Below are 13854 nucleotides of genomic sequence, written 5' to 3'. Positions count from 1 at the left end.
CACTTTACAGAAAAAGATGGATGGAAGCTGATTCAGGTGTGTGCTGAGCCATCAGAATGAGCTAATGAAGGGCTGGATGGAGCCAGGGAGGCTTCTTGGTGGAGAGGACCTTGAACTATGAAGGCAAAGACTTTGTGTTTTCTCATCCTCAATGATTACAGTCGCCCTGGATGTGGACCAGTAGGAAAAATTAGTTTAATCCTGGCATCAAATTCTGCCTACAACCTAGACAACTGTGTTTTCAAAGCCCCATTTAGAGACAGAAGAGAGGGGCCCAGTCACATTGCTTATGGGCCACCAAACAGGAAGCCCCTGGGAACAGAAGAAATCAGATTCCAGCAACTTCCATGAGCATCTGACTGTATTTGGGATTTAATAAACTCTCTCTCTCTCTCTCTCTCTCTCTCTCTCTCTCTGTGTGTGTGTGTGTGTGTGTGTGTGTGTGTGTGTGTGTATGATATGTCTATGTGTGTCCCCAAAGACCAGAAGAAATGCCTTTAATTGGGAGCCATTTATTCCAGCCCTGGGCTGGGTCTGGAGAACTGTGGCTTCCTGGTGTAGCTGTCTCTGTCCTCCCTCTCACCATTCTACCCAGACCGTGTTGTTAACTCCTCAGTTTGCTGTCCCCGGGGAATGCAGCATACAGGCATGCTTCATCTAAAGCCTGATCCCAAACCGTGAAGAACTCATGCGGAAGTCATAGCACACAGGTGTCCTGAGTTCAGCAACAATGTGCTAAGGACCTCCCATCACACATGCCTCAAGTTGAAACACAGTAAGTTGTGGCTCTCACCACCACCATGGCTTTGGGGATCCTGATTAGGCTGATCTTTGCAGAGGACCAAACAAATTTTCAAAATCTTCTACTTTTTGGAATGCTTGGTGCAGCTGAGGCTCATTCCCATTACACTCTGGGGCAACAATGAGTAATCTTGAATAATTTATTCTCAAAACATTACCCATGGACACATGGGTATTGAGAACTCAGCCACCTGCTCCCAAGATGCCGTCTGCTGTCTACACAGAGGGCGGGAGTAAACAAGAAAAGTAAAGCTTAAAACTAAAGCAAACATGAGGCCGGGAAGATGGTTCAAACTGGTAAAGCACTGGCCACACATTCTTTAGGAGCTCAATCCCTAGCATCTGCATAACAGGGTTGGGGAGTCAGAGGCTGGAGGAGCCCTGAGGCTGACTGGCCTGCTAGTCTAACTGAATCTGTGGTCTCCAGGTTCAGTGAGAGACCCTGTCTCAAAAAATTAGGTGTGGAATGATTGAAAAAGGCATCTGATATTGACTTCTGGCACACACACACACACACACACACACACACACACGTGTGCACATATGCATGCGCACACGCTTACCCACACTTTCACACACACATGCATACAATCACACACTATAGTCAAAACAAACAAAGCAACATGACCATTCCATATCTGTTCTGTTTCTCTAAGCATAAAACTTCCTTTTGCAAATGACAAGAATACTAAAATGTAGCTGCCATCAACAGATTACAGAAGCTACATTTTTGTCATGATCAAACTGTTGCTTGTTGGCCCACAAGGCTGGAATTGCTCCAACCATGTACTTAGCTCCACCCCCAGGGCGACATGAGGCAAGGAGGGAGGAACCTGAGTCACTGGGCCTGGCCTCCTGAAGGCAAGCACAGAGAGAACTGTGCCAGACTCACAGGTCAGGCAGCTGTCAATCAGAGGCTCACATCTACCTGTGGATGGAGAGCAAGGCTGGGGAGAGCGGTGGTGAGAGCAGGTACTCACATGGCATCTGCAGGCAGTGGTGCAGCACGGAGAGAAGGCAGGGGTAGGCCTCCGTGTGCTTCAGCTTCTTGTGGATCAGCTCAAACATCTGGGAGGCACTTTTTGTGTCGATGTGGACCTGGGGAGTTTAGACCACAGTGAAGGGCAGAACCAGACAGCAGAGGAAGAAACGATTTCCGCCCTCCCAGTTCCTTCCATCTCTGGGGAAGAGTTCCCCTTTCCCAACTGCCACCCAGGAACGGAAAGGAGGAAAGCAGAGGTGGTAGCAGTGTTTACACGATGGATTTCCCAGTCTCAGTACCCCTGGCATCTTGAGGCAGATAATCTTTTGGTGTGGGGTGGGGCATTCCATGTCTTGAGGAATGTCTAGTGCTATCCCTAGTCACTGCTCCCTAGATGCCAATGGTCCCCTCCCTCTTCCCTCCCCAAGTTGAGACACACAAAGCATGTCCACTCTTGACCAATGCCTCATGGAGAGACAGGAGTAAAACCACCCTGGCTAGGGACAGCTGAGCCACCCTAAGGGAAGCAAGGGGACATAGATGCTTCAAAGTAGCAGGTGGCCTATGGTTCAAGGCCCAGATCTGCTCTAGTTGTGTGACAGCTAGGAACCTGAGAACTTCTCTGATCTCTGACTTCTTATGTGCAGCTCCAGGACTTTTGAGTGTGTAAGGGGTGATGCTCGATGCCAGCAAGCCTCGCCCCAAATGATGCTATTGTTTAGGTGGGATTGTATGATACAACATGTAAGTGATAGAGATGTGTGTATTTCATCTGCTGAGACCCAGATGAAATGGTTTGGATCACTAAGCGCCATCTGGCTAGGGATAGAAAGAGGCAACTTGGGAAATTAGGGGCAGCAGGGAAAAGTCAGCCAAGGACAGGATTTGAGGCTAAGTATGTTCGCTCATGTACTGGCTGTCTTAACTTTGGGGCTTTTGGTTCCTTGTAGGTAGTTGACCAGGTATGGCTTATGAGGTAAGACCCCCCAGAGCAAAGCACACCACCAGAGTTCCTTCAGAAACAGGACCTGGCCACAGGGTACCACTGGGGATCCAGCCAGCACTGGACTGACTTTAGGCACAGGAACTGGAGCAGTCATTTGGGGGCTTCCTGGGACCCCATGCAACTGTCCCACCCCCCACAGGCACCTCACCATGTCAAACCTCCGGGCTAGCTCCAGGTCGTCCTCGTTCCGTACCATCTCAAAGAAGTCTAAGTGCCTAGATAGACAGAGGGGTTGAGACGGGGTGCAGGAGGACTGTTAGCAGAGCTGGAGCAGCCCCGGCGGGTGTACCAGCCCTTCACCGTCTCACTGACTATCTGAAAGGCAAGACCGAACAGAGACTATACAATATAAATCAGCCCCCACTTCTTGGTAGGTTTGCATGGTCATGCCAAGGTCCAGTCTCCACAGAGCCACCCTTCTCCACTTTGACACTGTTGACTTGTGAGGTGCAGTTGTCCTTGGTGACGGGAAGCTGCTTTCTGTACTTCAGGATATTGGTCAACATCCCTGACCTTTACCCACAAGTTGACAGTAGACACTGCCCCAGTCAGCCATGGGTCAGATTCTCTATCTCAGCACTCAGGAGGCTAAGGTAGAAGTATCATCAATTGGAGATAGCCTGAGCTATGTAATGAGTTCGAGGCTAGTCTGGGCTATAGCATGAAACCCTACCTCCAACTGTGCCAATTCAAAAATACCTGCTAGGTACCTCTTGGAGGATAAAATCACCGGCTTTCAAAACCCACTGTATTCCATCTGTCTTTCTAATATTACCATATTATCTCTAACTTAGTCCTCAAAGCAAATTTCCCCCTTATTTTCCATGGAAACACTGCCCCCTTTCCACATGGAAACAATCTATTTTCTCTTCTTCTCTTTTTCCCTTACCCTGGTGTGTGTGTGTGTGTGTGTGTGTGTGTGTGTGTGTGTGTGTACGCGCGTGCGCTGTATGTTTGTGCTACATGCACATGTGTATTATGTGTTTTTTTGAAAGCTAATGGAGGATGTTGGTCAGGAGTCCCTTCTGTGTCTCTGTCTTATTCCCTTGATCCAGGGTCTCCTGCTGAACTTGGAGCAAGACTGGTGGTGGTAGGAACGCCCCAGCAATCCTTCTGCCTCCCCTCCCACAGCACTGGTGTTTCAGGCCCCATGTAACCCTACTTTAACATGGGTGCTGGCGACCCAGACTCTGTTCCCCATACTTGCATTGTAGCAGTTCATCCTTGCTGAGCTGCATGCGTCCCTGCCCTGCATGCTCTCTGCTTAACCCCCATTGTAATAAAGTAGCTTCCCCGAGTGAGATGGATCCAGTGTGGCTCACTGGCCACACATAAGAACATGACCATGCATTTTAATCATCGATATTTAGAGCATACATCTGGGGTTGAACAGTTCTCCATAGAGCTGTATATTTAGCATTTCTGCTCCTTCAAAACTAAGAATGTTGGCAACACTCTCTCAAGCACTGAAAACCAAAGGACACCCGCATCTATTTCTAAATGTCTCCCAGCGGCAAGACTACCTTGACTGAGGACCAGGACACTGGTTCACCTGTCTACAACATCAGGGATGAGGAAAACAGGCCAGCGTGGGCTCACACAATGCTGACCCTAAGACTAGGCTTCATATGGCACTTAGTCCCTTAGGAAAGGTGGTCTTCCCCTGTCACTGCAGGTTTATGGTGGGTCTGGGTAGCAGAGGCCTTACTTGTCCAGGATGGCGTTCTCGTGTTGTCGGAGTTTATCAATCACAGGTTGGATCCCCAGCATCAGGAACTCATACCGGAGATGTAGGCGGAATTCCAGGTTATCCTGAGGGTTACCAAGGGAGGACCAGATTCAGTAGCTCATGTCCAAGAGAAATGCCCATAGACTCTGTCAGCACCGACGTCAGCCGCTATTCCATGTCACACTGTGCAACAAGCTCATCTAGACCCTCTTTCAGAGACTGCCTGTAACCTTGCTAGTTCTCTAAAGCCAGCCTGCCAGCCAGTCCCTGTCCCCACCACGCCACCTCCCTTCCTCCCCAGTCGTTGTTGGCTTTGCCCTCTGATATCAAAGAACAGTGCTGCAAAGGAGCAGAGTGGGGCTTGGCGAGTTTTCCGTTCCAAGGTCTAGTTTTGTACCCTTGGCCAAGCCGTTGCGTCCTCTTTTGTAAAAGTGGGTTAATATGTATTTGTGGGATTGGTGTGGTGGTTTGAAGGGTTCATATATTTGAATGATTGGTCCACAATTGGTGGAACTGTTTAGGAAGGGTTAGGAGGAATGGCTTTGTTGGAGAAGTTGTGTCACTGAAGGTGGATTTGAGATTTCAAAATCCCACAGCTTTCCCAGTTAGCGCTCTCTGCACTGTGTTTGTGGGTCACATGCAAGCTCTCAGCTTCTGCACCAATGTCATGCCTGCCTTCCTCAAGCTGTGATCCACTCCAGGGTGGTCATGGATTTACCTTCTGAAACTGTGAGCCCCCAGCAAACTGTTTCTTATATAAGTTTCTTGATTAGGTGTCTCATCATAGCATAAAAAGGTAACTAAGACAGAAATGGGTAGCAGGGAGTCAGCTGGGACAAGCCTGGCCGTGATGATTGTTGGACTTTGCAACTTTGAACTAGGAAAGTGGTTGAGGGACTTACCAGGCCAGGCTAGCAGGGTTTGGAAGTCAACAGTGCTGCGGACAACGTGGGCTATGGGGATTCAGCCCAAGAGGTTTCAGAAGAGAACAATATTAGCACCTGGCTTAGAGACCATTCTTGTGACATTTTGGCAAAGACTGTGGTTACTGTTTTCCCTTGCGCTAAGAAGCAGATAGATTGAAGAGTTTTGGGCTACTTCCACTGGCAGAGGAGATTTTAATATTGACAATCTCACGGCCATTAGTAATCACTCTTATGCAGGTGCACAGTGAAAAAGAGAAAATAGTACAAACAGAAACCCCAAATGCACAATTTGAGGAGAACGGAGCACCAGGAAATTGAATGTTGGAGCCAAGGTCTGTGCTAATACAGATTGGGGGAAATAAAATCAAAGAAGAGGTGTCTTGGGAGTGAGACCACACCAGAGTTTGTGGTCCTTAAAAGCATCAACAAGTCAAAGCTTATGCAAATGCAGTTCCATTCCCCACAGGCAGCCAACTTGTGGTTCTGAATGCAGAGTCATGAAAGATAAACAAGCGAAGGGGCCATGGATCTTCCTTCTAGTTGAGCAAGTCCACGAAGCTAGGCATGTGGGAGGAACGTCCCTGTCTGGAGCCCAGAGAGACCACTGTGGGAAGCTGTGAAAGAGAAGCTCACATTGCACTGGAGACCCCAGGATGTTGGAGATGTCAGAGGCTTGGGATATCTGCCAAAGAGAGCTGCCGTCCAAAGAGAGAAGTGTGCTGCAGCCAGCAAAGCCAAGGGGAGAGCCATCTAGTTCCTTTGGCATCTGATTTAGAGCTATCGGATTTGGAGTTAGCTCTGCTGGGTTTTCGTCGTGCTGTGGTCCACTATTTCCTCATGCCCCATTTCTTCCTTTTGGAACGGTAATGTATATTCTTGCTATTGTATGATGTAAGTATGTAATTTGCCTTTTGGTTTTACAGGGGTTATAAAAATTAAGAGAATTCCTTGATTCTCAGAAAAGGCTTTGGACTTGTAAACAATGTTGAGACTATGAAAGACTATGGAGACATTTGAAGTTGGACTAAATCCATTTTGCACTGTGATATGACCATAAGCCTATGGGACCCAGGAGTGGAATGTGGTAGTTTTAATGAGAACTCCCCCCTCCCCCATATAGGCTCATGTATTTGAATGACTGGTCCACAGTTGGCGGAACTATTTAGGAAGGATCAGGAGGTGTGGTCTTGTTGGAGGTGTGTCATTCACACCTTTCCCAATCAGCTATCTTTTTCCCACTTGCTGGTAAGTTTGTGAGCTCTCAGCTTTGTTTCAGTGTGGTGCCTGCCTGCCTGTCACCATGCTTCCCACCGTGATGGTCATGGCTCTAACCCTCTGAAACTGGATGCCTAATAAACTCTTCTATAATTTTCCTTGGTCATAGTGTCTCATCACAGAAACAGAGGGGCAACTAAGATGGTTCATATTCTTAGCATTTTCCTGGCATGGCAGGGAAGATGACAGCCTTAAAAAGCTGGTACTGACCAAGTAACATGATGTCCCCATCTGAGGAATCGATTGTTCCCTAGAATATCTGACGTAACATAGGGAATGAGAACAGCACGTGCATGCGAGAGTGCAGGTGCACACACATACACACAGGTATTCTGGCAAGAGGGGGAAGAAGAGAGATCGTTCATCACTCTCTTGGCTTCTTTTGTTCTTTGGCTTGAACTTGAGCAGAACATTTGTTTGCCTTAGAATCTGAGACTTGGCTTATTTCAGGGTTTTCTGATATCACTGTTACAGGGATCTGGGTATCCCATTCTGTCCCCAGAAGGAGAGAAACCAGAAGTCACCCTTTCTAGCCTTCCCACAAGAATCAAGAAAACAGCCCAAAAGTGGGTCTCTAGAAAGCTCTAGAAAGAAGAACCAAAGGTTTTTTCTCCTCTCATAAAGATGTTTCACTCCCTGAGCCGTCACCTGCCAGCCTTACTGGGGATTTGTGCATGACCCACAGTGCACCATGCTACTGCTGACGGACAGAGCTCAGAGCCTTCTGGGGCTTAGACAACACCCCAAGGAACAGTGTGAGAAGCGAAGTCAGAATCAGTCCTTAACCCCACTGTGAACAGCCAGTGCTAAGATGGAGTGTAGCAGTCTGGGGCCTTGGTGGAGTGGGCTGGACTCATGCAAGCCATCCTACATGTCCCCAAGTGGAGGGAAGAGGTTCTGAAGGCATCTGAAAATGACAATGGCAGCAGTGGACACACCAACCGGACACTTTCACCCTTCTCTCTGTCATCTGCCTAGAAAGCTCTCAAACTCACATACGACCTGAGATCCAAGGTAAAAGGATCAGGTCTCACCTCTCCAGCCCCGGCGTTGAGGACGGCATTGATGAAGGACATGATGGCTGTCTTCAGGTTTACCTCATCCCGGTACCGACCCAAACTTCGGTCCAGCTCATTCAGCAGTGTCTAAGAGGAAGACAGGATCAGTTGGGGACATGCAGGGTGCTACCTGAAAATCCTCTTGCCCTGCTCTCCTGACCTTCCAGGAAGCCCCTCCATTTTCTCTGCCTGATCATGGATCATGTCTCCCTAACTTATCGGGTCAACCCCAGATCTCCACATCCCCTAGCTTCCTGCTCAGCCCTCAGGGCTTGGGTTCCACTGTGCTTTCTGACTCTACACCATCTGTTGACAGTCCCTGGCCATTCCTGCCCAGTTCCCAACCTCATGGATGCTACTTTTAATCTGCTTAGCACCTTTCCCAAAGGGTCAGGGGTCACTTTCTGCACAGGTTAAATGCTCATTTGCAAATATGTAGTGCCAGATCAACACGCTGGCTCATGATCACAGAGTTTGCAATGTCAGGTTAACCATGGAGACTTAATCCAGGCACTGTGCTCAGGTCAGACCAAAGATGGGAGCAAGAGTGGCCTGCATTCAACAATTCTTGTCTGGGCTTCTATCCTGCGCCAGATGCTGAACTCAGAAAGCCAGAGCCACAAAAGCATGAAGCAGACCAGTATTTCAGCCTCAGGGAATCACAGTCTAGGAAGAGGACAAATCTATTTGAAAACCTGACCGCAGTACTGAATGTACAGTTTCCTATGCCCTTTGAGAGATGCCTTCTGGGTCCTAGCTCTTTACCCCTTCCATGAGTGGACAGACAGCCTGCAAGATGTCCCTTCCCTCCAGTTTCCTTCATACGGTTCTCAGTATCTCAACTTTACCCTGGATCACCCTTTCCCTCCCAAGGTGATGCCCCAACTCTGACCCATTGCCCACCTGGAAACGAGTACGTTCAGCTGCATACACCTGGTAGTGGAGCATGGCCTGGAGAACCTTCTTGTGGCCTCCGGGCACAAGGCACACTGCACCCAGAATTTCCAGCACTGCAACCTTAGTCTTGCTGTTCTCTGTGCGCAGACTCTGCGCAATGGTACTGATGGCCTCAGGCTGTGCCAGGACGTGTGCCCGTCCTTGAGAGTTGTTCATCAGAGCCTTGATGCAGCCAATGAGAGACGTGTGGATGCGGCTCTCACACGTGGTGTGGTCCATGCTCCGGAGGAAATTCAGCAGGCAGGTCAAGCCTTCCAGCTCAATGAAGCGGGTCACAAACCTAAGACAGAGCCCAAAAGGAGTTTCCTAATTGTGTGTTCCACACACAGTTAGCAAATAGCTACTCAATATGCTCACCATTCACCATGCTGCACCCCAGCAGCCTCCTGGCTCATCTATGAGTTTATCCAAAGGTCCCCAAATCTCAGCCTTTCAGAAGACTCAGTTTTAAAATTCTTTTTAAAAAACTCATTTTTTTTATTTGTGTGTGTATATCTGTCTGTCTGTGTACATTCACATGTGTGCCAGTGTCTGAGGAGGCCAGAAGAGGCACTGGATCTCTGGATTTGGAATTAAAGGCAGTGGTAAGCTATCCAATATGGGTGCTGGGGACAGAACCCTGGCCCTCTGGAAGAGCAGGACGTGTTCCTAAGTGCTGAGCATCTCTCCAGTCCCAGTGTTGGGAAAGCAACACAAAAGTCCCTGTGTCCACAGATCTCCAGGGAAACCAGGAATGTTACACACACAGGACTGTTCTCTCAAGAGAAAGGTTGTAAAACCTGTTCTCCCATGTAGAAAGCGGAGGACAGGAGGTAATTAACAGCCTGGTGATCTGTGTTATCTGTTGGGTCAGGCCGTGTCAAATTCCCACAGCCAGAACCACAGGTGGCTGTTAATCGAAATGACCCTTACATTCAGGAGCCCCGCTAGCTTCTACAACCAGAACTGGAGATGCGTAATACTCAATGTCACTTTCAATACTGTACAGCCAGAGGCTCCCCCAAGCTCCCATAGCCAGGACTAGAGGTGGTTAGTAGACCAAATGACCTCTGCGTATCTGTATGACCAAGACTGAGCCAAATTCTTCCCTAGGTCTTTGAGCTAACACAGGTAGCCTAGCACCAGAATCCATCTAATGGAAGAAATGACATGTACCCCGAGTTGAGTTTCAATGTAATTACAATTCTTTGTGCACAAGACATTGTATTATGCCAGGAAACTTTTTTTTTTCAAATTATACAATGTTTAAATTTGTTGGCAATAAGCCACCTGGAATCAGATTCTCTTGAAGTTTTGATCCAGGTTGACAGAAGTCAATCTAAACTGAGTTCTCATTCTCAACTTCCAGGTTTTTTTCTCTGCCTGCCTACACCTTCAGGGACACCCCTCACCAAAGGATTTGCACTTTCTCTGTATTTTATTTTATATTTTGTATTTATTTATACGTACGTGTGTTTTGTGTGCATGCATGCTGAGGTAAGCAAGATGTTATCTCAGTTGGTTGGCCAGCAAGCTCCAGGGGATCATTCATCTCTACCTCTTAGCCCTGGGGTTACAGATATGTTGCATTTAAATGGGTGCTGGAGATCTGAACTCGGGTCCTCATGCTGGTATAGCAAGGACCTCACCCACTGAATCATTCCCCAGCCTTATTATTTACATTTTAAGTATTGTATACTATGGTCGTGTCCCACCAAAAGGCTTGAGTATTGAAAGTTTGGTCCCCAACTGCTAAAGCTAGTTTTGGAGGTCCTAGAAACTTTAGGATGGGTAGGCGAAAGAAGCATGCTCTGAAGTCATGCTGCAGAAGGTTTATTGTGTTCTGCTTCCCTCCTCTTTCTCTCCCTCCTCGTCCACTGTAAGAACAGCCTCTGCCATGTGCTCCTGCAACCACGGAGTTTTCCTTCCCAGAGCCAGAGTCAAAACGGAGTAACCATAACCAGAACCTTCTGAAAGTCCTTTCTCCCTTCAGGTGCTTTTTTCTGGCACTTGGTCTCAGTGACATAAAGATAATTCCCACATTAAATCTGCGTATCACCCACTGTCATTTGCATAGTTAAGGTGGGGGAATGGGTGAAGACATGATTATAATCATAGTGGGTCAACCAGAGACTCATCTCTAATCAGACTGCGTACTGAGAGAATTATAGACAGGTGACAAGAACCGACTCAAGGAACCAAGGCTGGAAAGTTCCCACTCAGGACGCTCTGGAAACAACACTTATCTCCATGCTTAGCAGTACAGACATTAGCTCAGTCACTCTTAATCTGGAGTCTGTGTTCCTATCAAGAGCCTCCGGGAAGCACTCACTCAGAGTCCAAAGACCTCTACGGGAAAAGAGAACTATACTTTTATCTTGGATAGCCTCTAACCGAAAACTAGCATCCCATCAACGATGAATGCAAGCTAGCAAGCACAGAACTGTTAGAAGAACAGAGGCTTTGTCAACGCAAGTAAATCACTGCTATTTTCATACCAAATTAGAGCTGTTGCCAATATTGCAAAATATCATTTTCACCCATCGGTACTTCAAGATTATAGTGCTTATCACACCCGCTGCCAGCTCAAGCATTAGAGCACATTTATTGCTATCGCCTGCATTTTTTAATATTTGTGAGCCTTTTTTAATTAAACTGGCGTATTCTTCAACTCTGTTTGTATATTTTATGCTGTTATTTAAAGCCATTACTTCCAGGAAGCAAGATTTTAGCTTTTATCTGTGTCTCCGTGTGTGAGACATCTATGGCAATACATTAACAAAGAGTAAGTTGCAGAGGCCTTAATTTAGTAGCATAATCAATGATCTGAGAAAATGGCCATGAATTGAGTTCAGAACCACTATAATTAATATGTAAATGTATCTCTATGAATCTTATGGTGTGTAAATATCAACAGAGTATGTTCTCAATTTAACAGTATGTATTTTTTATTTTTTCCTATTTTATGCTTTTGTGTGCTGCACAGAATTTCTACAATGATGTCATATGATTCCTAAAATGGGAGAATTAAAAGAACCTTTTGATTATATACCATTATATACTATCTTCACCATGCATCATGGGCATAAACTCAAGAATATACCTAATAGAAAGAAATATGTAATAGCAAAATGTAGAAAAATAATTGGGTAATTAGTGATGTATACCAATATTATTTTAAATACCACTTATTTAATCACAAGTTTATATAATTTAAAATGTAATCAAAATTGGTCTAATAACTCATTTGCAAGATTGCTGAGGATTTAATAGTAGGTCCATCCAATGTTAGAAGCCACTTCAAGCAGACCACTGTGAAGAGTCAGAAGCAAGGAACTCCTGTGGCCTTGGTGTCTTTGGAGTCTCCACTGTGGTCTAGGAAGGGGGAGAAGTATTCTGTATTCTGTAGCCTTTCAGACACCCATCCATCCCCTTTCTTTCCTGCTTGGTTCCCACTCTAGGCAGCTAGAGCATGCCCTTAGACTCCACACTGCCCCCTAGTGTGTGGAGGGTTTCTCAACCCATTCCCTCCTTCCTCTCTGAGCTCTCAATTCCTCTTTTCAGAGTGTCTTGCAACCCAAGGCTTCCCCACTTCCCCATATCATTTCCCCGCCTATCCACACCCTCCCAGCAACCCACAGAGAAATGGAAATGAGGAAGCAAAGAAGGTAAAAGTGGATCTTCTGGAGTTCTGCAAGACTGACTTTGGCCAATAGGGCCAGCATGGAGCAGCACCGTGCAAGGTTTCAGGCTGATGGAACCACAGGGGAGGGGCACGGAAGGAAAGAAGCGATTGAGAGAAGACAGTCCAAGTCACCTCATGGGCTGTGTCCGGAGGGCTGTCTTCAGGTCTTCTACAACTTGGTTCCTCGTGTCTGTCTCCTCCTCATCAAATTCATACAGGTTCTGCATCTGAGGCCCACAGGAAAAGGGAGTAGAAGTCACACTGGGCTGTTTGCCTTCCTATGGGAGGCTTCTGCACTCCCAGGGTAGCTGTGCCTGGGGAGGGCACCCTTGCCTAGGGAAGGGCAAGGGCTCAGAAAATGCTTTACCACTATGATAGACAGATTCTGAGGGAACCAGACTTAATTTCCCATATCTAGGAAATAGAGGGAATTGCTAACCCAGGCCATTTCCCAAGATGTGAAATGTCCAGCTGGGTTAATATGTGTTTATCTAGTTGAGGGGATTCTGATGTCCAAGGAGGTGGATTGATCTCAGAATCACTGGAAAGCTGCTGAGCCTTAGCAAGTGTGGCACTGGAGAGCATCAGAGGTGCCTTCTTAGACCTGTCTATGTGGGGTAAGTCGGGAGAAGAACGGACACTTACCGCAGCCATGGAGTTGATACGTTCAATGTAATAGTCGGGCCAGCTGGTTGCCATCTTGTTGGGGTCCTCCTGCTCCTGAAACATGAGGGATGGGCTTAGGTATGTCCACCCATAGCCCACAGGACACATGTATCCCAACACATTAGTGAAGATAGTGTTGTGCCACAACGCCAAGAGGCTGGACACTTGTGGATGGACAGACCCATAAGCTAAGACTAAAGCATCATTTGAAGTCTGTAGAGGGTTGGTTTCCATCCCTACCCACAAGGGCAGCCCGTGGAAGCTGCAGATCCTCTCTAGGTTTCTGTTTCTTCCTTGGTGAAATACTGAAAATGAATATGGATTTTGTGCCTGCCAAGGAAGGAGAGAAACTGGCAAGGGACTATTTTCAATGAACCATATGTACAAACTCTAAAATAGTTTTCCTGCTATCTCTAGTCTGCTAATGGGTAACAAAATACCATTTTATGATTACTGAGTCTCATACAAATTCATATTTTTATGTCTTCCATTTCTGTCTGTGTGTGTGTATGATGTGTATGTCAGTGCCAGCACAGATGCATATGGGTGCACATGCATGTGTACAACATGGAGCTGAATGCCTGAACATAACCCTGCCATTGCTTGTTAGGCCCTGCCCACCTTGTCTCTCACTGGCCCAGAGTTCATCAGGTGGTTGAGGATGGCTATCCACCAAGCCCCAGGATCCCTCTGTCTCTGCCTCCCACCACTGGGTTATAAATGTGCTGCCCACCACACATGGATTTCCTTAAATGTACATTCTGTGGATCAAACTCAGAGCCCCATGTGT

General features: G+C 47.1%; 1 protein-coding gene across 6 annotated transcripts in view; it reads right to left on the bottom strand.

The window, feature by feature from the left end:
- The window catches only part of Daam2 (dishevelled associated activator of morphogenesis 2), a 110777-nt gene that overhangs the window by 29200 nt on the left and 67723 nt on the right, over nt 1-13854 (bottom strand). For all 6 annotated transcript variants that reach the window (XM_087897901.1, XM_087897905.1, XM_087897904.1 and 3 more), the window contains exons 4-10: nt 13044-13118; nt 12531-12625; nt 8681-9014; nt 7754-7864; nt 4498-4601; nt 2938-3004; nt 1782-1899 (exon numbers count right to left, since the gene is read on the bottom strand). In XM_087897901.1, the coding sequence (XP_087754027.1) occupies nt 1782-1899; nt 2938-3004; nt 4498-4601; nt 7754-7864; nt 8681-9014; nt 12531-12625; nt 13044-13118 (904 nt within the window). The remainder of the gene's footprint in view (nt 1-1781; nt 1900-2937; nt 3005-4497; nt 4602-7753; nt 7865-8680; nt 9015-12530; nt 12626-13043; nt 13119-13854) is intronic.

The sequence above is a fragment of the Myodes glareolus genome, chromosome 18, assembly GCF_982192425.1.
Source record: "Myodes glareolus chromosome 18, mMyoGla1.1, whole genome shotgun sequence".
NCBI lineage: Eukaryota > Metazoa > Chordata > Mammalia > Rodentia > Cricetidae > Myodes > Myodes glareolus.
Note: the sequence above shows the minus strand (reverse complement) of the source record. Positions and strands in the feature narration are given on the sequence as shown.